Below are 27,248 nucleotides of genomic sequence, written 5' to 3'. Positions count from 1 at the left end.
GTCACGGAGAGCAGCGATCCGTTGCCATGACAGCTTCGGGTCTCACGGAGGCCCGAAGCTGTCTCGTTTTAACCCATTCATTACAATGTGCTATCAGCACATTGTAATGAATGAGGAGTAAATTCCCCATATACTGCCATACTGTAGTATGGCAGTATATGGTAGGATCGATCAGACAACCTAGGGTTAAAGTACCCTAGGGAGTCTGAAAAATAGTAAAAATAAAAAAGGCTTCTAAAAAAACCCAATATATAATAAAATCTAAAAATTCAAATCACCCCCCTTTCCCTAGAACTGATATAAATATTAATAAACAGTAAAAATCATAAACACATTAGATTGGGCATTTTTGGACGTGGCGATACCTATCAAAATATAATAACGGTTTTTCGCTGCGTTTAACCTCGTAACGGAAAATAGCGTCCAAAGTCGAAAATGGCATTTTTTGCCATTTTGAAAAACATAAAAAAATGTATAAAAAGTGATCAAAAGGTCGCACAGTCCTAAAAATTATAGCAATGAAAGCGCCATCAAACGTGGCAAAAAATGACACCACTCACAGCTCCATATACCAAAGCATTAAAAAGTTATTGGCGCCAGAAGATGTCATTTGGGGCGCACAGTGAAAGCTGTAAAATCCAAGCCCACAAGAAATACTGCTTTCCAGTACGCGGCATGGAATATTAAATACCTTCACTATGAAGTGCAATTTTTTTATGCAGAAAATAAGCCGTCACACAGCTCTTTATGTGGAAAAATAAAAAAGTTATAGATTTTTGAAGCTGGTGAGTGAAAAATGGAAGTGAAAAAACTAAAAAAGGCCAAGTCGTTAGGGGTTAAAGCAAACCAGTAAAGTAATTTTTTTCCTTGTGACAGGTTCCAATAGCCAAAACTATGCTGATTTTAAAAATGCCTTTGTCAGCATTCTGAATAATTTCAGTAGATTAAAATAGTGTATTTTACATCACCTTGCTCCCTGCCTGCAAGGTGTAGTGAGTCCCATGGGTGAAGGGGCAGCTGCAGTCTGTGTGTGCCTGTGTCTCCTCTTGCATTTTTCCTCTCCTCTCCACAGCATCCCCCTCCCCCTTTAGTGCTCTATGCACATGACAGAAAGTACAGAGGGGTGAGAGAGCTGGATGAGTGGAGATAAGACTGACACACGGGGGACTCACCATATGCTTCTGGCAGGGAGCCTGGTGATGTTAAACTATTACAAACTTCTGAAATGATTCACAATGATGACAAAGGCATTTTTACAATCAGCATAGCATAGGCTATTGGAACCTGTGACCAGCTAAAAATCACATTCCTTGTGACGGGTGTGCTTTAACACTTTGGGGGTTTTTTATCAATTTTCACTGCTAAAAGGTCACACAGGACTATTTCCTTCACTTTTCATCTGGTGGAATCATAAAACTACTGCTAGTTCAACACAGTGCTAAGACAGATTCATGACTTTTGCAAAAAGTCATAAAAAGTCGCATAGTCACTCCAATCCCCAGCAATCGTAGCTAAAGCCACTTTAATAAATAGGATGGGCTGCGGACCTCCAAAGATAGACCTAGAACTGTCACAAGGAGCCTGCCTAATGAAAAATACCTCCCTTTATTGGTATTTGTTACTATACAGCTGCCGATCCCAACCATGGCCACTATACAGAGAAGTGAGCTTGACTTCCGACTCTGTTCTCTGCTGTTGATACCAGAAGCTGACAGAATCGACTAAGCTTTGGTGGTCCAGAATGCAGGACCACCATCGATCTGATATTGATGACCTATTCTATGTATAGCTAATCATAGTGGATCTGAAAAAGCTAGGGTCAGTTATTTCAAAATAACATATTTCCTGTTTAATTCTGGGCTCCATATTAGCCAATGTTCACATGTGATCCTCTTTTATCAGCTTATAGACTAAAAGTAGACATAGAGTCCATAATAAGGTATATTTAGTGAGTTGTTTAAAGCGGATAATAATATTATTAATAATAATAATAATAAACATTTTAAAAGGTATTGCCAGGAAGACAAGTTTCTTAAATGATAACAAAATAACACATTCTCTAATTTAATGTTATTAATATAAATACAGCATTTCACAGGTATAATTCCAACCTGTCTTTATCAGTCCTGGTCTACACAATTTTGGTTGTCCCTAGACTAGACCCTGGATCTCCTGTGTTTAGTGTCAGAAGACATCTTGTTTTTCTGTCTGACACTGCATTGAGCTTCTCTCTACTCTCTGCCTCTAGCCCGCATCCTTGCATTCAAGGACGAGCTCACACAGACACACTGTCTTCCTGCCGGCTGTCTCATCTCTCTTTTTCTATATTTCAGATACTAGTACAATGTTCAGAAGCTAAATAATAGTGTAGATAAACATGTACGCTGATACTCTAAGCACATTATCAGCTCACAGCATTTAATAGCACTGGAGGAATCATGAAGTGTCTGCTTAGAGAGTCCCGCCAACACACTGGAATTTTGCACTCACTATCACTGAGTGATAGGAGCTAAAACACCAATAAAACTGAATAAAATTGTAAAATAAAGAGTTAAAAAAAACTCACTAGGGGATTGAAATTTGAGGATTTTCTATCATGGGAAAACCCTTTTAAGCAATATTTTTTATTTTCTTTAGAAAAATTCCCAACCCCCGGAGAGACCCTAGTATCTGAATCTGCGCTGTCACAATGTGTTGAGGACATTGTTAAGGTAAGTTATCGGTCTTTATTGCATGTACCCTAAACATGTTTTGGGATTACTTGGTTTACTGTGCCATGTTCAGATCTTTCTTCACCTCATAACTGAAAGATTCAGTTGTGTATAAATGTTTCGTTATTGATGTGGATCTGGATGTACAAGGTAAAAGTAAGAAAAAAAGCAAGATAAAGAGGACACAGGTCTCATCACAAGATGACCTTATTTCAGTGAAGAGTATAGTAAAAATATGAACTCGCAATAATCAGGTTGTTTGTTGATCTGCAGGTGTTTGTTGTGGGCAATGATCCTTCAGCTGTCATATTGAATTACACCAGACAAGTCCTCCTGGTTATCTTTTCTTTGTACTGTTTTGCTAAGCAGAACGCATCTCACGTACGGTAAGAAGACACCAACCAATGAATATTTGATGGGAGAATATGCCTGAAAAATTATCTAAGGTGGGGTTAACGCCGGTCCTGACTCAAGGAAAAGGGAAAGGGGAGTTGATACATGCAATCTCAAATAGCAAGAAGATAAATGTAATGTGAATATCCAAGACTGTCTTAGATACCTTTGCTATTTGCTCTTCATGTAGCTGTATGTTAAAGGCTACCCACGCCCCTCCACACTGCCCCTAGCTTTACGTGACTACAATCCAGTTTCAACTTCCCCGAATTCGCAGTCGGCCTGTTCGTTTGGCGCCGGCGTGCGATTGACCGTCCATACAGGTGCACCAGGCATGCGTCAGTAATGTGCATGGCAGTGTTGTAATTGAAAGCTAGCAGACCATGCACTGGTGCACCTGTAGGGCCGATTTTTACTGATCGGAGGTGACAGGTTCCCTTTAACCATCTGCTCCAAATTTTACATACTTGAAAGACTGGATGCCAACCATTCAAAAGTTTTATTGCTTACCCTTCCTACTCCTACCTTCTCCCCCTGTTGGGCTGTAATAATGTAGTATGTTTTTGTTTTTGATTGCTAATGCTAAAATGCTTGAAACTGTTAATAAACACTTTGAATAAAATACTAATACTTGAAAAACGCTGTAAAAGTTCTGTTAATGTTTTTAAAGATTCCCTTTGTCATTCCTTACAGATCTCCATGCCAGGATATCCTCCTTTGGTACCTAGAGAAATCAGATAGAGAATCGGCAGTGTCAGCTCTTGCAGGAATGTGCGGCATTGAATTCTGTGTTCCATCTTTACCATATTATTGCTTTATCAAGCCTGGGAGTGAAGGAGGAGCGATGATTGTTGTAAAGCAAGACCTAAGGTAAGATGTAGACCTTTTTGTAACTATATGGATAATGAAGCAAGGTCCTTGCTATATTAGCCACCAGCCATGAGTCTAGGACTAGATTTGGATGGATTAAAAGTTAAAATCTCCCAAATAGAGAAAAATGGCGCTAAGTTTACCAGGTTTGGGGCAGCAGATGGACATGTTTCTGGTTTAGTACCCCAAAATTGGTGATCTTTTGAGTTCATAAATTACAAATGGGAAAAAAAACACTATAATGAGAAAATAACTTTTTATTTTTTAATTATTAAGTTCTGCTCTTATACATTGTGAAAACCTTATTTTTTAACTATTTATTCCCTTTGGATTATTCTTCCAGAGATGATGATGATGATGATGCCCTGTATGAGAGGATCAGTGGTGAGCAGTGGAGGTTGCATTGTCTAGTGGATTTACTCTCCATTAATCCTCACATCGGTCTAGCAGCTGATTTCTTTCTGTACTGTCTTAAGGTAACAATATATCACACAATTCCCATGTCTACTTCTTTATAGGAAATATATAAGTAAAATATGTTCAAGTTTTTATTACAATTATTAGATAACCAGATTTTTTCTTTTCACTGGGCAAACACATGAAGGGGTACTCTCATCTTGGCATTTATATTAAATTGAATTCATCTGCAATATACATATATTTCTTTAATTGGAGGTTATTAAAAAAATGTACCTGTGTGAAGATAATTTCCCATATTTGTAGCCTTAGAATCAAGACTTTTGTTCTTGGATACGACCACCATATATGAATTGTCCAGGAGATACTGCTTGTCCCACAGCCTGTGATATTGAAAGCTGAATCCAGGTGGTCGGGCGCCTCAATAGCTCATTTGTGGCAGCCGCTATCGGAGTGCAGTGGTGGTTGTATCCAAGTATAGCTGTTTTATTTCTAAAGGATAGCATTACAACATTTATTCTGTCAGAAACGGCACAAACATTTTCAAAAACCCTCAATTAATGTGGCACATGCCATTTCAAGCTGTAATTGCTCCAGAATTCTTGCAGATTGATGAATCTCCTTTACATAGGGGCACATTTACTAATCGCTTTGCCCTGCACTTTTGTGGGACTGTGCACGTTCTCCTAGGCTGAAGCGGCTTGCACAGTTATTTAAGAAGTGTCTGCGCTGCTATTGTGTCGCACACGGCCCTTTTGTGGCACAGCTGCACTGGCTTTCATACAACACAAATTAGGGGGCGTGCCTTTGGTCGGTCCGACTGCTTCGGGCCGAGCGACATATTTAACTTTCAAATTGTGTCGCACGCCCTATATTAAAGATGGTGAACTCTGTCGGGGCAGGGTGGGGAAGCGACATCCATGATTTCTGGCACACAGTCTTAGTGAATCACCGCACGCAGCATTATACACAGAAATAGCACTTTCAGTTCATTTTTCAACTTTCTAGTAACTGTGCCAGATTGTCTTAATGACTACAGCTCCCGTAGAAGCCTGCCCTCTTGGCAATTCTGACCAGATTTCAAACACAACCTTCACAGGTTATAGTAAATTTGTATGGCCAGCATCCTGCTTTGTGCCCCACCATGTCCACTGTTTTTTTTTTTTATAACAGTAACGTGTGATGTAAAAGGCTCAAAAAGTTGCACAAGTTGTTAGATGGGCCAAAAAATTGGGTTACATTTGTTATATCTTGCTATTCTGGGTAAAAGAATGCTGCTTTCTCTTCTGTTGTATCTGAGTGAAAAAAACAGGACTGGCAACTGATATGACATATTTGTATTCTCATCAAGGAGACACATACTGTATGGTCTGACAATAACTAGACTCAAAGAATTTTTTAAATTATTAAAATAGAAAATGTGTTGGTCTCTACATAAAAATGTGATATTTTAAAGGACATCTACCACCAAGGATTGTAAACCAAGCACACTAACATGATGGTGTTCACCCTCTGTCAGGATCTGCTCTTATTTTAGCTTCTTCTGCCCTGGTTTGAAAAAAAAAAAAAAAAAAAGATTTTAAAATTATGCAACTCAGCTGGAGGGACTCCAGGCTCCATAGGTTTTAATGGAGCTTGGAGCCCCTCAGGCTTACTTGCATAATTTTAAAAGCCAAAGAAAACACTAACCAGTATGTCAATGTACTTGGTTTACAATCCTTCATCCTAGTGGTAACTGTTGTTTAAGGGGTATTCCAGTATTTTTTTAATCAACTTTCGCACACGATCGCAAAAAAGATGGAGCCTGCTCTATCGTTGGCCATATCGACGGCCGTTCGGCTACTATTTTCAATGGAGAGGGGCGGGGGCAAGCTAACCCCCTCCTCCTCTCCCTTGTGCCGATGTGTGCATGAGCCCTTAGGTTGATTAGATTGTGAGCTCTATGGGGTACTTGGTTAGCTTATTATTATTATTATTATTATTAAACTGTTGGGTTCAGTTGGTTTCAGTGCTCTAAGACCTAGTTCTCGGCTTTCACTCTTTCACTATTTATGGTGTGGAAAATGGAAACTAAACACCAAACATGAAATGAGCTAATTCGATCACTTCCATTCCCCTAGACCAGTGATGGCGAACCTTTTAGAGGCCGAGTGCCCAAAATGCAACTCAAACCCAACTTACTTATCGCAAAGTGCCAAGACAAAAATTAAAAAAAAAAAACACATAGGTGTTTTATATAGGGACTTCTGTAATAAACGTTAAAAAATCCTGGCAGTGTACTGTTGTCCGCTGCTCGCCTAAAACTGCTCAGGTACACCTGCAGCTGATAACCAGCATTATAGAGAGAATTGCCCCATTTTAATATTGATGTATTTTATTTATAGCTATGTCATATGTCACATATAGGGGTCTGCTGACCTTTATATGTGACCCCAATCCCAGTGGTGTAACAAGACACCAGTGGGCCCTGATAGATAGATAGATAGATAGATAGATAGATAGATCATTTTTCTAGATACATAGATATGAGAGAGACAGAGAGATAGATATGAGATAGATAGATAGATATGAGATAGATAGATAGATATGAGATAGATAGATAGATATGAGATAGATGATAGATAGATGGAAAGATAGATACATAGTTAGATACATAGATAGATACATAGATATGAGATGATAGATAGATAGATAGATAGATACATAGATACATACATAGATAGATACATAGATATGAGATGATAGATAGATAGATACATAGATAGATAGATAGATACATAGATACATACATAGATACATACATAGATACATACATAGATATGAGATGATAGATATTAGATAGATAGATAGAGAGATAGATACATAGATAGATAGATACATACATAGATAGATAGATAGATACATAGATAGATACATAGATAGATAGATACATAGATAGATAGATACATAGATAGATACATAGATAGATACATAGATAGATAGATACATAGATAGATAGATATGAGATAGATAGATAGATATGAGATAGATAGATGATAGATAGATAGATAGATAGATGATACATAATAGATAGATAGATAGATACATAGATAGATAGATAGATATGAGAGAGACAGAGAGATAGATAGATATGAGGGTGCTGGAAAGATATGAAATAGCTGCATGATGTAGTTTATATTTACAGGATAGCAGGGGAGGATGAGCTGATGCTACACTTTATGTATGTCATTTATTACCTTTCTATACTGCAGCTACATGCAGCCCGGGCTCTGGTGATTCCTCTTCCCTCCTCTCCTCTCCTATTGGCTGGCCGGGTCAGGTGACCAGCCCTCTGTGTGAGTCCTGGCTTTAGCAGGGGGGAAGGCAGAGCAATGACTGCCTTCCTACCGATATTACTGTGCTCAGGGGTCCCAAAAGAGCACATTGAACAGTGCAGCCGCTGGACCCCTGTATCTAAGGGCCAGATCCTTATGCCCCTGCCCAATTCTATTATGTGGGAGCAGCTGTATCATGCTGCTCTCTTCTCCCGGCAGTGGTTTCTATGGGAACCACAATAACATTCAGCGCTCCCGCGTGCCCACAGGAACAGCTCTGCGTGCCGCATGTGGCACGCGTGCCATAGGTTCGCCATCGCTGCCCTAGACTTTAATGGACCTTTTGTTGCGTATCTATAATTAATAGCTGAAAAAAGACTCTTTCTGCTGCATTATTTTCTCCATTTTTCATAAGGGGAATAGCACTTACCAAACACAGCTGTGAGTAGTATACATAACTGAGCGCTGCTCACCTCTCCCCACTCCACAGGGGTGTGTGCTGCCCGGCCGCATGTTCGGGAAAAGATAGAGCAAGCTCTATCTTTTTGTTGTCAATGGTATAGTATGGTGCTCACCGAACCGTGGCCATAGGCCTGTTTCAGACGGATAGATATCTGTTCATGTTCACGGAGCCTAACTTGTACATAAACCAGAAGAGACGTACTGGGAGACTTCAGGAAATTGATAACATTTTATTGATGCAAGAGAAAATCTCTGTTAGTTTCCATAACATTATATTTGCATGAATGGAGATGTAGGGGGCCAATCTTATATATACATTTTAGGTTGTAGGTAGATCCTTGTGAAAATGTGCTTGCCAATAGTCAAGATCGGTCGGGCCATCTGTCGTTATTGATAAATCAATCGCACTATGCCTGTCTTTGACATAATGTTTCTGACTCTTCCACTTGTTCTGTAATTACGCCTCTGATCTAATCCTTTTTAGAGGCTGACACCGATAGCTGCAGGAGAGGAAGGACCTGACCACCACAGTCCAGAGGATAGTCTACTAGCTATAGAGCAAAAGCTTACACTATGTTATCAGTCCCAAGCAAAACAACTTGAGGTTCTTCAGGTCTTGTCAGTGCTCTGTGAAAGAATCTCTGACTCCATTTTTACAGATGTCAAGCAGGTGAGAAATGGTTGTGTAGATCCATTTTCACTAACTGTAAAATTGCTGTTGTTTTAATGTAACTTGTCCTCATCTATGTACAGGTAGTGGAATTTGTATTGATGACTCTTGAGAGGGCCTCTGCCAGCCTAGCCACCTCAGAAGAAAGTACTTTGGCATCACAGACACTCAGTATGGCTATGGGACTTATTGCTGCCATGTTGGGAGCTGTAAAGGTTAGTGCCGGCACATATAGAGAGTTGAAAGTTACACTTAAGCACCTTGCACATGGCCATATGCTCATCTGGATATGTACTATATTTTGTGGAGTGGCCAACCGGATAGGTCATGGTGCAATTAGACACTGTGTGCTCACTGCACCATGACTGGGTGCCACAGACCTCTTTGGGGTCCGTGATGGGGTTATTTGCATGAGGCCTAAGGCTGAAACTTCAAGTAAAACTTGTTTTGTGTTTGGCTAAGAAAAGGTTTTAACGAAATCTCACCTGAGTGAAGTTGGCCCCCCCACCTCGTTCAAATCAAACAAAATTGGTGTCAAACGTTTGTGCTACGTTTGTGCTGGTTTGTGCAGCAGAAATTTTTGTTTGTGCCGCCATAGTTTTCGAGATTTTAATGAAAGTTTCCAGAGGTCATCAGAGGTCAACCAGCCCCCCCACATTGCCCAAATCAAACAAAACTGGTGCCGAACAATTCTGCTACATTTGTGCTGGTTTGTGCTGCGCAAATTTTTGTTTGTGCTGCTTTTGTTTTGAATATATGAACAAAAATTTAAAGTTCAAAAGGTCAAGCAGCCCCCCCACATTAACCGAATCAAACAAAACTGGTGTCAAATGTTAGTGCTACGTTTGTGCAGCAAAAATTTTTGTTTGTGCCGCTATAATTTTTAAGGTATGTTCAGGTGTTTGAGGTGTTTAGGATGAACTGGGAAAAAAACAAACCTAGTGACACTTCCCTGGTTTGATCACCAGGGGGAGCTGGCAAACACATTATACTTTGGAAGAAATGAACTCTGATGACCTCTGCAAAAAAGTATGAATATATTAAAAATTATAGCGGCACAAACGAAAATTTTTGCTGCACAAACCAGCACAAACGTAGCACTAACGTTTGACACCCGTTTTGTTTGATTCGGTTAATGTGGGGGGGGGGGCTGCTTGAACTTTTGAACTTTAATTTTTTGTTCATATATTCAAAACAAAAGCAGCACAAAAAAAATTTGCGCAGCACAAACGTAGCAGACTTGTTCGGCACCAGTTTTGTTTGATTTGGGCAATGTGGGGGGGCTGGTTGACCTCTGATGACCTCTGGAAACTTTCATTAAAATCTTAAAAACGATAGCGGCACAAACGAAAATTTCTGCTGCACAAACCAGCACAAACGTAGCACAAACGTTTGACACCAATTTTGTTTGATTTGAACAAGGTGGGGGGGCCAACTTCACTCAGGTCGAAATCTCCACAAGTTGTTTACAGAATTGTGCTGCAATACCATACAGTTTCCTCAAATAGAGCATCTTTGTAGGTCCTGAACTGTAGTTAATTTGTTATATATGTGAATATGTACACAGGGTATATGATCATTTTTTGCTGTAAGCTGCTTGTACATCAGAGGCATGGAATGTAAGGCAAATGCCCACTCTACAATGTACCTTGGCCAGAGACAAGTTGTCCTGTAACATGCAGATACATGCTTATAGCTGGATGACTTATCTCTGGCCAAGATACATGGTAGAGCAACTATTAACTGTGAGCTTGATATGAGCTTGATTCCAGGGTGTCAATCCACTCATTAACCCTTTAATGACTTACTCCCCACATTTTTTTTTTTTTAATCCATAACTTTTTTTTTTTTCCCATTTACTGTGCTTCATGCAGGTTTATTTCCTGCATAACAAATTGTATTTCTAAGATGTGGTATTTTAATATTCCATGCTGTGTACTGGAAAGCTGGAAAAAATTCCAAATGCGGTGAAAATGGTTAAAGAATGCATTTGCTCCATTTTCTTGTGAGCTTCGTTTTCACTGTGCGCTATAAATGACACCTCTCTTTTATTCTTTGGGTCAATACGATCACAGGGATTCTGAATTTGTTTTAACGTGTTTTAACACATTTTAAAAAATGAAAGCCTTCTGTACAGAAGAAATATTCTTCATTTTCCATCTTCTGGCGCTGAGCTGATATTTTCTTTGCTGCCATTTTGGGGACTGTATGACCTTTTGATCACTTTTTATTTAAAAAATATATATGTTGCAAAATGGCAAAAAAGGTGGTGTTTTGGATATTTTGGCGCCATTTTTTGTTACAGGGTTCAACCCTGGGAATAATCGTTATATTTTTATAGATTGCCCACTTTGAGATGTGGGGATACTTAAGATTTCTATGATTTTTTTACTGTTTATTTTTATATCTGTTCTAAAGAAAGGGGCATGATTAAAATTTTTTCAAAGACTTTCAAATTAACTCTTTCATGGCTGCCCGGTACCCGGACGAGAACACAAACCCAAGACACACTAGTCTCTTAGTGAATGTAGAATCTCCCCGTTTATTAGTGCGCTCAGCCGCATATATCAAATACATAGTCATCAGGAAAAGGGGGCGTGAAAAGGAGATAAAATACTGCAATGCTATTGGCCGTAATGAATTTTACCAGGACATTCTCCGAAAAGGTTAACTATTTCTTCTCAGAGGCCTTGTTTATACTAATTTCCCTGAGAAGAAGACTTGGGCAAGCCAAAACATAAGATAAGCAGGTGCTAGAGCAAAAATATAGGGCAAGAGTGAAGGACAGACTTGACTCTCATTAAATGTCAAGGAGAAGCTAGCAGGGGAGCAAACAGGTTACATAAAAATGAAGTTTGAATCTCGACATTAGCTGGAAAGTTCTTGACCCCGGCTAATAATAAAATGGTTGCTTGAGCCAAAATGGCCGCTGTTTGGTTCTCTTGGTCCAAGATGGCCGCTGTAGAGGAATATATCACTAACACTCACTATACTAAAGACTTGAATGATGTGAAAATCACTTTTGCCATTTTCTAGGAAATTTCACAAAGGACAAAATCTTAAAAAAATGGTTTCCAGGTGGTTTGCTTGGTTGCTGGGCTAAAACTAATTCTCTTATATTCAGGCGGCATGCCCTGCATAATGATATTCTATGTACAAAACATGAATTTATGTCTCTCTATTCATATTCCCTTCACAGTTGACTTCAACTGATTTTGGGCATTTGAAGAGATTGATTCCAGTGCTGGAAAAAGTCATGGGGAGCCACCCAGAACCAGTAATTCAAGAGCTGGCTAGTGACCTGCGAGTTACCATTGCCACACATTGCGCTGTTCCCCTAATAAACAGGACACCAAAAGATAATGACACTAAGAAAAAGTACAAAGAACAAAAAAAGACAAACAGAGATTCTGAAAACATACAGGAAATTTTAAACTCTGCCAAAGATCCTGATGTACCCACCAGAGCAGCTGCTCTGCGCTCACTCACCCGCCTATTGGAGCAAAGGCACCCTCAGGTGATGGAACGCAGGGAGCAGGTGATACAGGTAAGCTGGAAGCCATATCTTATTATCCACTAGATGCTGCTCTCTTCAGATTTATCCAACACATTTTTTTATTTGTTTTAGATCTTTGTGGAGAATTTAGAGCAAGAAGATCCTTTTGTGTATTTGTCGGCTATACAAGGTAACTTCCACAAGAAATGTATTATCTAATGTCCTTTCCAGCTCTATTCATTGGAGTACACAGCAGACAGAGGGGTATTGCTGCTGTCATATGGACTCCCCGACAAAAATGTCTGACAAGAACAGGTACTCTTGCAAATGTGGGACAGTTGCTGGAGGTCCCAAACTTATGGTTTCCCTTACCCAGGTATCCATGCTGGCAGGGATTTTTATGCAGGGCCCCAACAGCCCTCTTGACTTTTGTAAGGTGAGTCCTAATTAACCATTTCATGGTTGTCCTGGTACCAGGAACTTCAACACAAAACTAAGACACGTCAATCTCTGAGTGTATGTAAAGATCTTCTCCCGTTTAATATCTCAAAATCATAATATCACAGACAGAAAAGTAGGCGTGAATAGTATACTGTAAAGTTATTGGTCATCAGCACATTCTGGGGAAAAAAAAAAAAAAAATCAGGCCTGGAACTTCATGTACTCTTTACTTGTAACGCTCTTCACCCCCCAGCTAACTAAGAACCAGATTTTTATGGCCTTCTAGATGGGCCTCTTCTCTCCCTTCCCAGTCCCTTTGTGGTATGCTTTCTAGAGCTCTCTTTCCCTTTTTGACTTAGGGAAGGTTTTACTGCTCCTCTTGTTATTTTGGCCTAACACCTATTGTGTAAACTGCTGGTTTCTACCCTCTTCCTCGTACTAATGCAGTGAATTTGAGAAGCTATCATGGATAGATTAAGATTTTGGGTTTGCCTCCTCAAATAGTACCTCTTGTGAGGAGCACCCCCACCCCACCCTTTATGACATTTACATTAAAGTATGGTAATGCATAGCATGCTTCATCGCCCTGGTAGTTCCCATGCATGGGGCTTTGTTGGGCAACCCAAGTTTTCCTACACATTATTGACTTCTGCCTTTTTGATCCCTGACTAGACATAAATATTGATCTGGTGGGCATTCAGATTCAGCATCAAGACTCCTCTCATGTGGAACACCCCCGTGTTCACCTGGAACCAGATCTCTTTTGGTCCTCCACCTGATCTCTTCCTCCTCACCCAAGACATGCTCATAACAATTTAGGGAACATATTATTTCCCTTCCTTATGCCTTTTATTTTCCTACCCAAGATAACATGCTTGCCTAGACATAATCAGGTCTCTTCATATGTATCTAAGGCCACAGAAGAGGCGGAATTCTAAAAATAAAGTTAAAAATAAGTTTATTCCATGGCTGGATGTAATGTTTCAGTGTTGGGCTGCATTCACATGAATGTATAAAAACGGTGTAGCATATGGCCCCTTCCATTTCAATGGCTAATACAGCTATACATTTAATGGCCGTTTTCCCACTGTACCGTAAGTGAGCCTTATAAAAATATAGAGCATGTCCTATTTTCTCATATATTTCCATTTTGCATGCCACATAGAAGTCTATGGGAATGTATAAAATACGGGTTGCATATGCGCTGCATACGGTTGTGCATCGTATGCTGCCGTGCATTATGCAGAACCAGTGGAACGTGCATTCTGTAAGCCAGCCATCATTTGCCAGCCCACCGTATTTTATACAGATACTGTGACATACATACGGATGAAAATTGGCATGTATATACAGATTCATACAGCATGGAAATACAGGACTGGAGAAAAAACTGTGTGAATACAGCTAAACCTTCTTCAAGCATGCACGCAGCTTTTGCAGCTTAATAACTCCTATTTTAATCTTTCATATATTTATAGGTGTGGCTGTACTGTCTGGGGACACTCCAGAGTGCATCCTTCCTATTCTTCTAGAACACTATGAAAGTGCAGTATCGTCTAAAGCAAAAGCGCTAGCTCCTGAAACGAGGATGAAAGTAGGAGAAGCACTGATGAGATGCACACGGATGCTGGGTGAGTATATCGAGCTGGTCACATTTAGTATTATGGAAAAAAAATCCACTTGAAAACTAAACCAAACCTAACAGTCTCTGTGTATTATCTTTAACGTATTACCATCACTTTGGTTTAGACCAGGGGTCTCAAACTCGCGGGCCCGCGGGCCAACTGCGGCCCGCGGGACAATATTTTGCGGCCCCCACCTGCAGGTCGCGCTGCATGGAGAGGGCTCACGGGCCGAGCCCTCTCCATAGCCGGTAAGTCTTTGCTGCATATTGCAGCAAAGGCTTACCGGTAACACCCGCGATCGGTGCTAGCACCGATCGCGGGTGTTTTGACAGCGATGGCTGCCGGCAAAGCTGCCGGCACCTCAAAAAGATAGCGGCGCATGCGCCGCCATCTTACCTGGGATCGCCGCTCCCCGTGACGTCATCGGGGGACGGCGATCTGTCTCCATGGTAGCCTTGGGTCTTCCGAAGACCCGAGGCTATTTCGTTTTAACCCCTTCATTACAATGTGCTGATAGCACATTGTAATGAATGAGGAGGAAAATCCCCATATACTGCCATACTGTAGTATGGCAGTATATGATAGGATCAATCAGACAACCTGGGGTTAAAGTACCCTAGGGAGTCTGAAAAATAGTATAAATAAAAATACAAAAAAGTAAAAAAAAAAAAAAAAAATATAATAAAAAAACCTAAAATTTCAAATCACCCCCCTTTTCCTAGAACTGACATAAATATAAATAAACAGTAAAAATCATAAACACATCAGGTATTGACGCGTCCGAAAATGCCCAATCTATCAAAATATGATAACGTTTTTTCAATGCTTTTAACCCCGTAACAGAAAATAGCGCCCAAAGTCGAAAATGGCACTTTTTTGCCATTTTGAAAAATATAAAAAATCTATCAAAAGTGATCAAAAGGTCGTACAGTCCTAAAAATGATATCATTGAAAATATTATCAAATTTCGCAAAAAATGACACCACCCACAGCTCCGTACACCAACGTATAAAAAAGTTATTAGCGCCAGAAGTTGGCAAAATCAAAAAAATAATTGTTGTACAGGAGGTTTTAATTTTTGTAAAAAACATTATAAACCTATAACAAATTTGGTATCCCCTTAATCGTAACGACCCAAAGAATAAAGTAGACATGTCATTTGGGGCGCTCAGTGAAAGACGTAATATCCAAGCCCACGAGAAATTGGCGCAAATGCGTTTTTTCACCATTTTCATTGCATTTGGAATTTTTTTCCCGCTTCCAAGTACATGGCATGGAATATTTAATACCATTACTATGAAGTGCAATTTGTTATGCAGAAAACAAGCCGTCACACAGCTCTTTACGTGTAAAAATAAAAAAGTTATAGATTTTTGAAGGTGGGGAGTGAAAAATGGACATGAAAAAACAGGAAAGGGCCCGTAACCGGTTAATCCCCTTCCCTCCGGTACTTGAAGAAGATGAAGTCGCCGCTCTGAACGCACTTGGTGCAGGTCAGAGCGGCGACTTCATCTTCTTCGATGGGAGGCAAGTACCGGGGGGGAGGGGGGGATGGAGTGTCCCTGACTGGGCTCAGTGCGGTAGGAGCTTGGGACCCCTCGGTGCACAGGACGCGTTCATAGAGAAAACATGTCTCCCAGCTTGGGGCTTTCCTTGCGCTGGGAGACGCCATGACATTTGAATCTGAATAATGATATTTTGTAAGCGCATTTTGTGCGGAAAACTTGATGCGGCCCAGCCTTACCCAGAATCTACCTCCAGCGGCCCCCAGGTAAATTGAGTTTGAGACCCCTGGTTTAGACAGTCTAAATGAAGTATTGTAATGTATTATAATAGGAATCACACCCCCTAGTGTTCAAATCCTATAGTAAAGATGTTAAAAACAAAATACAATATTGAAAAGTACAGTAATAAAAATCTGAATTAATTATTTTCGAATTCTGTATCTTTGGGCCTGTAACATTCTGGATTATGAAAGGAATGTGCAATACTGTAAATAAAGAGGCAGAATTTCTGTCTTTTAGAATACAGGCAGTCCCCTACTTAAGAACACTTGACTTACATACGACCCCTAGTTACAAACGGACCTCTGGATATTGGTAATTTATTGTACTTTAGTACTAGGCTACAATAAACAGCTGAAACAGTTATCACAGGTGTCTGTAATGAAGCTTTAGTGTTATTCCTGGTTCTTATGACAACCCAACATTTTTAAAATCCAATTGTCACAGAGACCAAAAAAATTCTGGCTGGGATTACAATGATAAAATATACAGTTCCGACTTACATACAAATTCAACTTAAGATCAAACCTACAGACCCTATCTTGTATGTAACCCGGGGACTGCCTGTACCTATAAAAGAGTTTTTAGAAAGTGGCTTGCATTCATGCTCTTTGAACTTTTTCTAATTTTTAAACGTTACAGCCACAAACTTAAATGTATTGCATTGGTATTTTATGTGCATAAGGTATCAAATATTTTTGCAGTATAAAGAAAATGAAACTTGCTTTTAATTCCTTGACAACCCATGATGGTGTTGTTAAATGACAACGCTGGTGCTGGCACTGATGGTGGTTGTTAACCATTTTTATGGCAAGCACACTGCCATCTTGGACAGGTGATCTGTCCCAATGACAGTCGGTGATTGTCACATCTCATGCCAAAGTAATGTGAGAATGGGAGAAAAAGCACCTAGAGCAGGAAATTCTCCTGCGTCATTAAGGTGTTAAATGGAGCTAGAAATCAAAGTAAACATTCCTGGGTTAAACCTATACCCCAGGAAAATATACTGTACTAGTAGAAAATATAATAGAAAATAGAAATATAATGTAATAGAAAAAGAAAATATAAATAGAATATGATAGATGTAATATAAATGTTAATAAACTAAGGAAACTGCAGAATTTATGGACGCAGTGGTTGTTTTTTGCAGTAGTCTTGTTATTTATTTGTAAAGTGCAGATTTCAGTTATTTCCTGTTTACTTTATGGAAAATGGGTAAAGTACAGATATAAAGCAAAATCTATATATGTAATGTTCTTACTGCAGGTCACATTAATGTAGTAGCAGCACTGTGATCATAACCATTACCATGCTGTATTAGGCTGCCTTTATTACCTGTGCCAGCACATCAACGCAGATACTGTCAGCATGTAGGTTATATCATCTCAAGTAAATCATATAGAGACTCAATATACAGTCTGGTCCTGCTGTATGAGAGGAACAGTGTATTTGCATAGTTCTCTATAAATTCACTTGTCAGGTTAGAGGGATTTTTCCTCTAGAGAACATATAGCTGTGCTTCATTCTAGTTCTACTTAAACCATTTAATATATTTAAAGTGTTTGTTACAATCGACAAGCTTTGCAGACATCTTTAGAACAGTGGGCACATGAGGCATGAAACCGCTGGTCATTATGCGACTTAGGCTACATGTACATGTCCGACGCCATGGGGAGGAGGTGGGGTGATATATCCCCTCTCAATAGAGCTGCACGGTGCTGTAACACGGGGAAAGATAGGATTTGCCCTCTCTTTTCCCCCCGTGAATGGAGCGTTATCGTGCCGCATGTGTGCTGCACCGTATCGCTCAGTGTGGCCATTGCAGATTGCAAAGTGTACGGCTCTTCACTTTGCAATCTGCATTTGTAGTTTGTTGGTGGGCAAAGACCTAACTGCAGTGACACCCACCTCCCCACTCTCCTCTCTATTTAGCTTTTAAATCATCTGACACCGTAGTGAGCTTCTGCCCATCTTACAGGCGAAATAGAAGTCGCCTAAGTTTTCAGATTAGGTTGGGAAGGAAGACAAAGTAATTACACAGATCTGATAGCACTCGTTTCTTGTAATGACTTGTACTATTGATTCATGCAAAGTCTTTTAAAAAGGCAGTGACCATTTAAGGTCTGTATTTGTCTTGCGGTATACTATGTTTTTGTTTAATTTGTATAAATAGTATAACTGCAATTTCATTGTCTGCAGGCGACATGGTCCTCCAACACAAAGACCTATTGATTCACGCCTTTCTCAGGGGTTGTCGGGATCCTGATAGCTCTATAAGGGCCAGCAGCCTTTCCAACTTGGGTGAATTGTGTAAGCAACTACAATTTTCCCTTGGCCCTGTTATCTATGAAGTAAGTAACAGAATTCTATTCCAGGTCTTTAATATCGCAATCTGATTATGTGCTTGTACCAAAACAGCTCTGTTGTGCATTATATTAGAAGAGAACAGTAAGATAAGTACTCTTCACTTGATTGGTGCCCAGTTTGCAGTATCATTCCCAACTGTTAGACCCTGTCCAGAAATGTTCTAGTTGTGGTTCAAACCGGTATGGCATCAGTAAAACACTTATCAATCTATATTAATGACAATACAGTTTTAAAAGTGTTGTTCTAGATTACAATAAAATCTTTTAGAATGTAAACGCTTTTCCATCGACTGTGCCTCTTAGCAGGGTCGGACTGGGATGCCTAGGGCCCACCAGTGAAATTGATTATGGGGGCTTACCTACTGCTGCATGGAAATGTTACATGTCCATTTTTAGGCCTCTGCATATGGATAAGTGGATTATAGCGCATCTTACAATTACAACTGTATTGGCCACTGCTGTATAGCAAAGTGCTTTTTTCTTTTATTTAGCAATGTAAACATGGCATTTGGTAGAGAAATGTTAAGGGGGTTGTCCGAAGGCTTAAAGACATGTCTACTTTCTTCCAAAAACATCCTGTTATAACCAAGATTCATTTATTTCTATACATCTGAACTGGACTACCTGCACAAACCATGGTCAGGTGTGGTGCTGTTTATGGAAGAAGGAAGCAGTGTTTCTGAAGTACCAGGCACCATTCTGTCCAGCGCCCAGCGGTATGCCCGCTCGGCGGGCATAACACCGCGTGAATGCAGCGTAAGATTACTGGGGGTACAAGTACTTTAAGAGAGATGAAATTACCCCTGTAAATAAAGCTTTGACATCAATCAGGTCAACATCTGCAAAGAGTTTGTATGTTCTCTCTTTGTCTGTGTGGGTTTCCTCCAGGTCCTCCGGTTTCCTCCCACACTCCAAAACATACTGGTAGGATGATTAGATTGTGAGCCCCATGGGGACAGGGACTGATCTGGCAAGCTACTTACAGCTTCTGTGTTTACTACCATTGGAGAGAAATCTGTCCCTGGTCATGTGATGGTCATGCAGGTGCATGGCCAATTATTATCACAGAGAGTAATTAGAGCCGTCTGATACTAACAACTCGCGCACCTGTGTGTCCATAACACGACCATGGACAGATCTCTATCTTCTGGAAGTTAACAGAGAAGCTTTCTATAGAAGGACAGTAAGCAGAGATCTAGAAAACTAGGAGGAATTGATACAGAAAGTATATTGCAAAATTGTAGAACTTTTCCTTACATAAACAATACCATTTATTTACTGAGATTGGACAACCCCTTTAAGCAGCTGTTAAATTGACAATTGCATAGAAGTCTGTGGGAATGTAAAGGCTATGGTTGGGACTAGGTAGTGACATCATAATAATAATTCCTTTATTTATATAGCGCACACAGATTCCGCAGCGCTGCACAGAGCTTGTCACATCAGTCCCTGTCCCCATGGGGCTCACAATCTGAGCAACCTACCAGTATGTTTTGGAGTCTGGGAGGAAAACTGATGACCCAGAGGAAACCCATGCAAACACAGAGAGAACATACAAACTCTTTGCATATGTTGACCTGGATGGAACTTGAACCCAGGTCCACAGTGCTGCAAGGCTGTAGTGCTAACCACTGAGCCACACTTGTGTGCATTGATCCCAAGTGTGTGCAGTGTCTTAAGTGTGACTTAGGTTTAAGGGACTTAAGTTTGAGGGGCTTTAGCAGGTAACTGCTGTATTTTGTGTTACTTTGACTGTAGATTCTTCTTTCTGTGCATATTTCTATTGTAATCCCCATTAGAACAATGGACTCCATAAGTGGCATTGCTACACGGTGTACATCCTGTGCCATGTATGCTTTCCTTGAACAGCCGTTCGAGGGGGAATACTGCTGTGTGGGATGTGTGAAAATTGCTCATCTGGAAGCCCAGATTCTGGATCTAAATGAGCAAGTTTCAAGGCTGCGGGCAATTGATAATATGGAACGAAGTTTGCTGCTCCTGGAGCACAAACTCTCTGGGGAAGATGGGTGTGGGGAGGGAAGTATGGAGGTGCACAGTGAGGGGGCAGCTAGTTGGGTAACATGTAGAAGGCGGGGTAGAGGGAAGAGTTGTAGGGAGTCTAGTCCTGATCTGGTGCACCCCAATAAGTTTGCCAGGCTGGCGGATGAGGGGGATATCAGCTCTGGGGTAGCAATGCTGCAGAAAGACGTGGCCGCTAGCAACCAGGGGAATGTCTGCTCCAGTAAGAAGGGTAATGGGAGCACAGGCAAGGTCAGACAGGTGCTGGTAGTGGGAGATTCGATTATTAGGGGAACACACAGGGCAATCTGTCACAAAGACCGTGCATACCGAACAGTGTGTTGTTTGCCGGGTGCTCGGGTTCGGCATGTTGCGGATCGGGTTGACGGATTACTGGGAGGGGCTGGTGAGGAACCAGCGGTCATGGTCCACATTGGCACTAATGACAAAGTAAGAGGTAGGTGGAAGGTCCTTAAAAATGATTTCAGAGATTTAGGCCATAAGCTCAGGGCAAGGACCTCAAAGGTAATTTTCTCCGAAATACTGCCTGTACCACGTGCCACACCAGAAAGGCAGCGGGAGATCAAGGAGGTAAATAAGTGGCTCAAAAGTTGGTGTAGGAAGGAGGGTTTTGGGTTCATGGAGAACTGGGCTGACTTTTCTGTCGGCTACAGGCTCTACAGTAGGGATGGGCTGCACCTCAATGGGGAGGGGGCCGCTGTTTTAGGGGAAAAAATGGCTAGAAGGTTGGAGGAGTGTTTAAACTAGAGACCTGGGGGGAGGGCAACTACACTTGTGCAGGGCAAATAGACAGTGTAGATAGAGAGCTGGGAAGAGCCATAGTCCATGGGGGAGGAAGGGGGGCTGGAATGAGATTGGGGAATAAGGACAAAAGGAATACGGACAGGGAAAACCAAATAAAGTGTATGTACACAAATGCCAGAAGCCTCACAAACAAAATGGAGGAACTGGAACTCTTGATGTTGGAGCGGAAATATGATAATTATGATAAAGTATAATTATGTTCTAAACGGTCAATTGCTTAGTAAAACTGAAGCTGAAAAGGACTTGGGGGTATTGGTGGATGGTAAACTTAATTTTAGTGACCAGAGCCAGGCGGCTGCTTTTAAAGCAAATAAAATAATGGGATGTATCAAGAGAGGAATAGATTCTCATCATAAAGACATAGTTTTGCCCTTATACAAATCCCTGGTCAGACCACACATGGAATATTGTGTACAGTCTTGGGCACCAGTGTATAAAAGGATATAGTAGAGCTGGAACGGGTGCAGAGGAGAGCAACCAGGATTATTAGGGGAATGGGGGAACTAGAATACACTGACAGATTAAAAAATTTGGGATTATTCAGTTTAGAAAAAAGACGACTGAGGGGAGACCTCATTACAATGTACAAATACCTGAACGGACAGTACAAGGATCTCTCCAAAGATCTTTTTATAGCTAGGCCTGTGACCAGGACAAGGGGGCATCCTCTACGCCTAGAGGAGAGGCGATTCTACCATCGCCATAGACAAAGGTTCTTTACTGTAAGAGCAGTGAGACTATGGAACTCTCTGCCGCAGGAGGTTGTTATGGCCGACTCTATGTACATGTTCAAGAGAGGCCTGGATGACTTTCTGGAGAGAAAATATATCACGGGTTATGGGGATTAAACATTTATTTAATTCTTAAAGGTTGGACTTGATGGACTTGCGTCTCCTTCCAGCCTTATATACTATGATACTATGATACCCTGCTCCCCATAATCATGTAATGGCAACCTTGGTGACAATCTTACGTTTTTGGTGGCTCTGCAAAAATGGATGACACACAGATATTGCTGCCACTTGACAGAATTGTGTCACATGGCGTATGTTAAAGGTGCACCAAAAAAAGAATGGTGGCCACTTCCTGAGCAGTGCCTGAGGTGTTAGATTACTGAAGACTGTGCGCCAGTATATGTCGGACATTGCGTCACATGTGATAAATCAAGACCATAGACGTACAGTTAGTATACGTTAGCCCGCATTTGTGTCAGTATATCCTATTCTGTGTCATGTACTGGAAAGCATTAAAAAAAATCAGATGTGATAGAATAAAACACAGTCTATTGGTCGGTATGATCATGGGGATAAAACATGGCAATATAAAAAAGGATTTGTTTTTAATTTTTCTGAAAGGTAATAATTAGAAAGTTGTGTTTTTTTATATTTTGATGAGGTAAGATTTCATTTTTTATGGCGCAAGCTGATGTTTCTATTATATAATATGCATTTAGGAAAATCTTTGGTGGAGGGGAGGCACATGGGGCAAAGGAGGTTAAAGTAAACCTATAAAAATTAGAGTGGGCTGAAGAACTACAACTTTCAGCAGCTCCTTCAGTTGTTGGGAGTTGTAGTTCTCAGATGGGAGGTTAGTGTAGTGCAGTTTATTGTTGTAAATACCTATATCTCTGTGCAGGAGGCCCCCTGATGCAGATCAGGGGAGAGGGAACAGCTCTTCAGCACCCAGGTCCCGCCGGCGCGCATCTCAGGGTTAGGTGGGGCAGAGTGATGATGCCTCAGCTACAAGCTACCTTCTCATTGGTGGCCCCAGGTGCCTGTCAGGACCAGGAGGTGGGCCCACTGTGCAATCTAGTGGGCCCATGTCTGCTCAGCAGCTCCAGTGCTGGCTGCTCTCTGCCTGGCTGCTCAGTGCAGCTGGAGGTACAATTAACCCTTTCTTTACCTGCTGGCAGGAGCAGAGCCAGGAGTCTCTCATCTTCCCCCAGCACTCGTGCAGTGAGGTGTAATGTGCTCACAGTTACTCTCAAAGCCCAGAGCTTTGTGTAAAGATGAGACTCCTCCACTCTCCAGCTGATTCTGCCCTCTTTCTATCCCCGTGCTCCTGGATGTATGAATGTGCCCGTCCTGCTGGGATTACTGAATGTGTCTGCTCACAATCATAGGAGCCAGTCCAGATCTAGCGACTGTGAGAAGACACACTCAGTAACACTGATACATGGTATCACAGGTGCTGGAGGCACTGCATCCGCATTCTGCATAGTATAATGAGGCTTATACACCCGGCTTCCGGTGGCTCAGTCCGAGCCTGCCTCTTAGATTGAAATGGGAATTCAGTTTATTGACAAAGGTGCAAGCGTAATAGCAGATCAACTGACACCTACAACATAGATGTTTAATTTCTTTTTCTTTTAAGGTGACCTCCTGTTTATCAGCTGTGGTCCACACTGACCCAGAGGCCCAAGTAAGAAGAGCTGCCATCCATGTCATTGTCCTACTTCTAAGAGGGCTCAGTGAGAGGACAACAGAGGTAAATATGTTAAAATTGGTGCCACCATCTTACCATTTAAAGGAATTTTCCAGAAACACTTTATTGATATTGATAAGTCATCCAGGACTGTTCTCTTGCCATCCCTCTGATGACCTATTTGAGCTCTGCAGCCTTTTCCTTTTTTACCTTGGTCCACCTGCACATTGTCTACTTGGAAATATGGACCATCGATAGATTCATGCTGGGTCTTTGACTAGGTGTACACTGTAGTAAAATGTCTGAATTAAAGAAATGCAATACAGGCACTTAAGAACACTCGACTTACATACGACCCCTAGTTACAAACGGACCTCTGGATTTTGGTAATTTACTGTACTTTAGTCCTAGGCTACAATAATCAGCTATAACAGATATCAATGGTGCCTGTAATTAAGATTTATTGTTTATCCTGGTTCTTATGACAATCCAACATTTTTAAAATCCAATTGTCACAGAGACCAAAAAAATTTTGACTACGGTTACAATAATAAAGTATACGGTTCCAACTTACATACAAACTCAACTTAAGAACAAACCTACAGACCCTATCTTGTATATAACCCGGGGACTGCCTGTATATATAAAAGAGATATATATATATCTCTTTTACAGTGGTTCTTCATTATTTCTGACCTTTGTAATTTCATTCCTTTTTTTCTTGTGTTTTCCAACAGTTGTTACGTGATGTGCTGCTGGACTTGTACCGCTTGCTAAAATTTGTATTGCAATGTGAGAAGGACTCTGTATCTGTACTTCATGCTCAGTTGGGACTGGAGGAACTGGATAGCATCATGAGAGCCTGTCTCTTTCCACCTCAGAAATTGGAAAAGAAAATTGTGGTTTTACCTTAACAGGAACAGTAAATGTCCACCTAAGCAGAAGCTGCTGATACTTTAAAGAGCGTCTGTCACCAGGAAACCCCCACAAACCACACACAGGACCTTTTAGATGTCTTTATTTGTTCCACCAATGCTTTGATCCATGGGATTTGAGCCAGTATTCTTCTGAAAAAGAGCTTTATTGGTGTCCTGTGTTCCAGTCATATGGTCAAGCAACCCAATCCTCCTCACTGACCCTGACACTGCCAGACTAAAGAGAATTCCTGAAGTGGGGTGAGGATTTAGGGAAAGGGACAGTTAGGGAGATTTATCAAAAGTGTCTGAGATCAAAACTGTTCTAGTTGCTTTCATTTTCCAACAGCAATTTATAAATTGAAAGCTGAGCTCTGATTGGTTGCCATGAGCAACTAAAACAGTTATGCTCTCAAACACTTAATAAATTTCCCCTCAGTGGCTTTGTGCTACTCAGCTCTACTATATCATTTAACCACTTCCTCAGAAAGGAGGAGGTTGTGAGCGACCCTGGCTGTGTGAGGAGAAATCAACTTGCTCCTCGTCCCACCTTCAGAAATTCTCTTTAGCCGGCTAAGCAGTGTCCGTGAGGAGGCGGGCTAACTTGACTGTATACTGCAGCTACCGACCGCCATGACTGGAACATCAATAAAAGAAGAACGCTGGCTCTAATCCCATGTATAGAGGTATCAGTGGGACATGTATAAAAGGTACTGTGTGAAGAGTTCTCTTTAAGAACTCTACAATGTACACATTGAAAAGTCTCTCTGATGAGCACAGAAATGCAATCATTTATGTAAAAAAGCGAGGATTGGTGTTCACCGCTCACTGCCCCATGTAAATGTGTTTTCCATGAAAATGAAAAAACTGTCTGTCAAGTTGTCATTAGTTTTATTTTTTATTATACTATTTTTTTTTAACAAGTTGTAAATAATATGTAAAATATACTGTAAAGTACTTTTTGTACAATTTAATAAACATTGAAATGTCCTTGAATGATATTTATTGGTATTGCCCCACGATTATATTATAATCAGAGTATAATAAACTTTCAAGATGTTCTTTATCTCCTAGTTATTTTTTAATTTTTTTTTAAACTGAGTTTATTAAAGCATATGGTACAGAGTATTATATATACGTACTGTGCGGTTGCATTATAAATTGTAATCTTCAAGTTCTGTACATCACTTATCACATTTCTAAGACTCTGCATATGTGTATTGTTTTGTTCCAATTAGAATATACAACACATCTAAAGGTTATCACAAACTTCTTTTCTCTGGAAAGAGCATTCAAACAATTCCTACTTAACCGTCAGCGCTCCTCTACCAAACTGCTGGTGTGTCCTATTATTTCCTCCTCCACCCTACTAATTCAGTGTAGCCCACCAAGTCGAAACCCATTAGCAGCCAGTGTCTAGTCCCAAATCATATGTGGTTATTCAGGTCACACTCCCCTCTGGCCTTGATGGTATCCATCCTATGTGTTATTGTGTAGACTAACCATTGCCTTTCTAAACCTTTGTACCGAGTAGTTGGTATCCCTTGACTCACATCATTTTCCCCATCCTGGGTCTAATTTATCTGGATGCATCCTATGTTTATAGACTAGCTTCTCATACGGCAGAATCTGGTTGATTTGAAGGTTCCGCATACTCAGAGTTGGAGTATTTGGAGTGGCCAGAAATAACGTTTCCCGTAGGAATATGGTAAAGAGGCCAATCTTCTTCAGAGATTAGGCCCAAAAGGCACCCCTTGGGGGGACAGAGGCACCGGGATAGATATTATTTTGCATAGAAAGTCTGTTACGTTTTCCCAAAATGCCTGTATGGGGGGGCAGATTCGGCTCATGTGCCAAAAGTCCGCTGCTAGTTCTCCACATCGCGGACAGGCAGAGGTAGGGACCTGATCCATTCTAACCAGTCGAACGGGTGTCAATTAAGCTTGATGCATGAAATATAATTTAATTAATCTGTTATTTACAGCTGGGGATACCTTCGTGTGTGCAGAAAGCAGTTCGCTTATAGACTCTTCCTCAAGGGAGGGAATGTGTGCCTTCAACTTGTCCAACACTGGTAGCTTTCACTTTTCTTTGAGTGAGGTCGGTTTACAGGGCTGATATTAGGCCTCTAGGGCCTTGCGTCTTGCATATACCAATCAGTGGGTAAGAAAAGATAGGTGACCGGGGGTGGGGAATTTGGCCTCTCGGGCATATCGTAGCTGTAGGAATATAAAGAAAAAGGACCTAAGTCAAATTTCTGCTGCAGTTCCTGGAAAGAGTGCAGAATGTCTGCATTGTACACATCTGCTAATGTTCACACTCCTATGTTTCTCCATAGGGATGATCCCTCCAGTGTTTCAAGGTGTGGTAAGGATGGATTATGCCATAATGGGGTCTCGGCTATGATCTCTTTGAATTCAGTAATTTGCTGCCTGCCATACCTGTCTAGCCAGCCTGCGTAGCTGGAGGAGGGGGGAGTCAAAGTCAGGTTGGGGTACTAGCGCAGGCCATAGAGTG

General features: G+C 41.0%; 1 protein-coding gene across 1 annotated transcript in view; it reads left to right on the top strand.

Moving 5' to 3' along the window:
* TANGO6 (transport and golgi organization 6 homolog) overlaps positions 1 to 25,796 on the top strand; it is a 41,304-nt gene extending 15,508 nt beyond the window's left edge. The window contains exons 7-18 of the mRNA XM_072136894.1: positions 2,638 to 2,711; positions 2,985 to 3,097; positions 3,798 to 3,974; positions 4,318 to 4,450; positions 8,652 to 8,837; positions 8,921 to 9,052; positions 12,037 to 12,384; positions 12,466 to 12,523; positions 14,253 to 14,405; positions 18,383 to 18,534; positions 23,767 to 23,880; positions 24,555 to 25,796. Of these exons, the coding sequence (XP_071992995.1) occupies positions 2,638 to 2,711; positions 2,985 to 3,097; positions 3,798 to 3,974; positions 4,318 to 4,450; positions 8,652 to 8,837; positions 8,921 to 9,052; positions 12,037 to 12,384; positions 12,466 to 12,523; positions 14,253 to 14,405; positions 18,383 to 18,534; positions 23,767 to 23,880; positions 24,555 to 24,731 (1,817 nt within the window). The 3' untranslated portion in view covers positions 24,732 to 25,796. The remainder of the gene's footprint in view (positions 1 to 2,637; positions 2,712 to 2,984; positions 3,098 to 3,797; positions 3,975 to 4,317; positions 4,451 to 8,651; positions 8,838 to 8,920; positions 9,053 to 12,036; positions 12,385 to 12,465; positions 12,524 to 14,252; positions 14,406 to 18,382; positions 18,535 to 23,766; positions 23,881 to 24,554) is intronic.
* The last annotated feature ends 1,452 nt before the right edge of the window (positions 25,797 to 27,248 follow it).

The sequence above is a fragment of the Engystomops pustulosus genome, chromosome 2 (assembly GCF_040894005.1).
Source record: "Engystomops pustulosus chromosome 2, aEngPut4.maternal, whole genome shotgun sequence".
Taxonomy (NCBI): domain Eukaryota; kingdom Metazoa; phylum Chordata; class Amphibia; order Anura; family Leptodactylidae; genus Engystomops; species Engystomops pustulosus.
The sequence above is the reverse complement of the archived record's forward strand: the minus strand, read 5'-3'. Positions and strand labels throughout refer to the sequence as shown.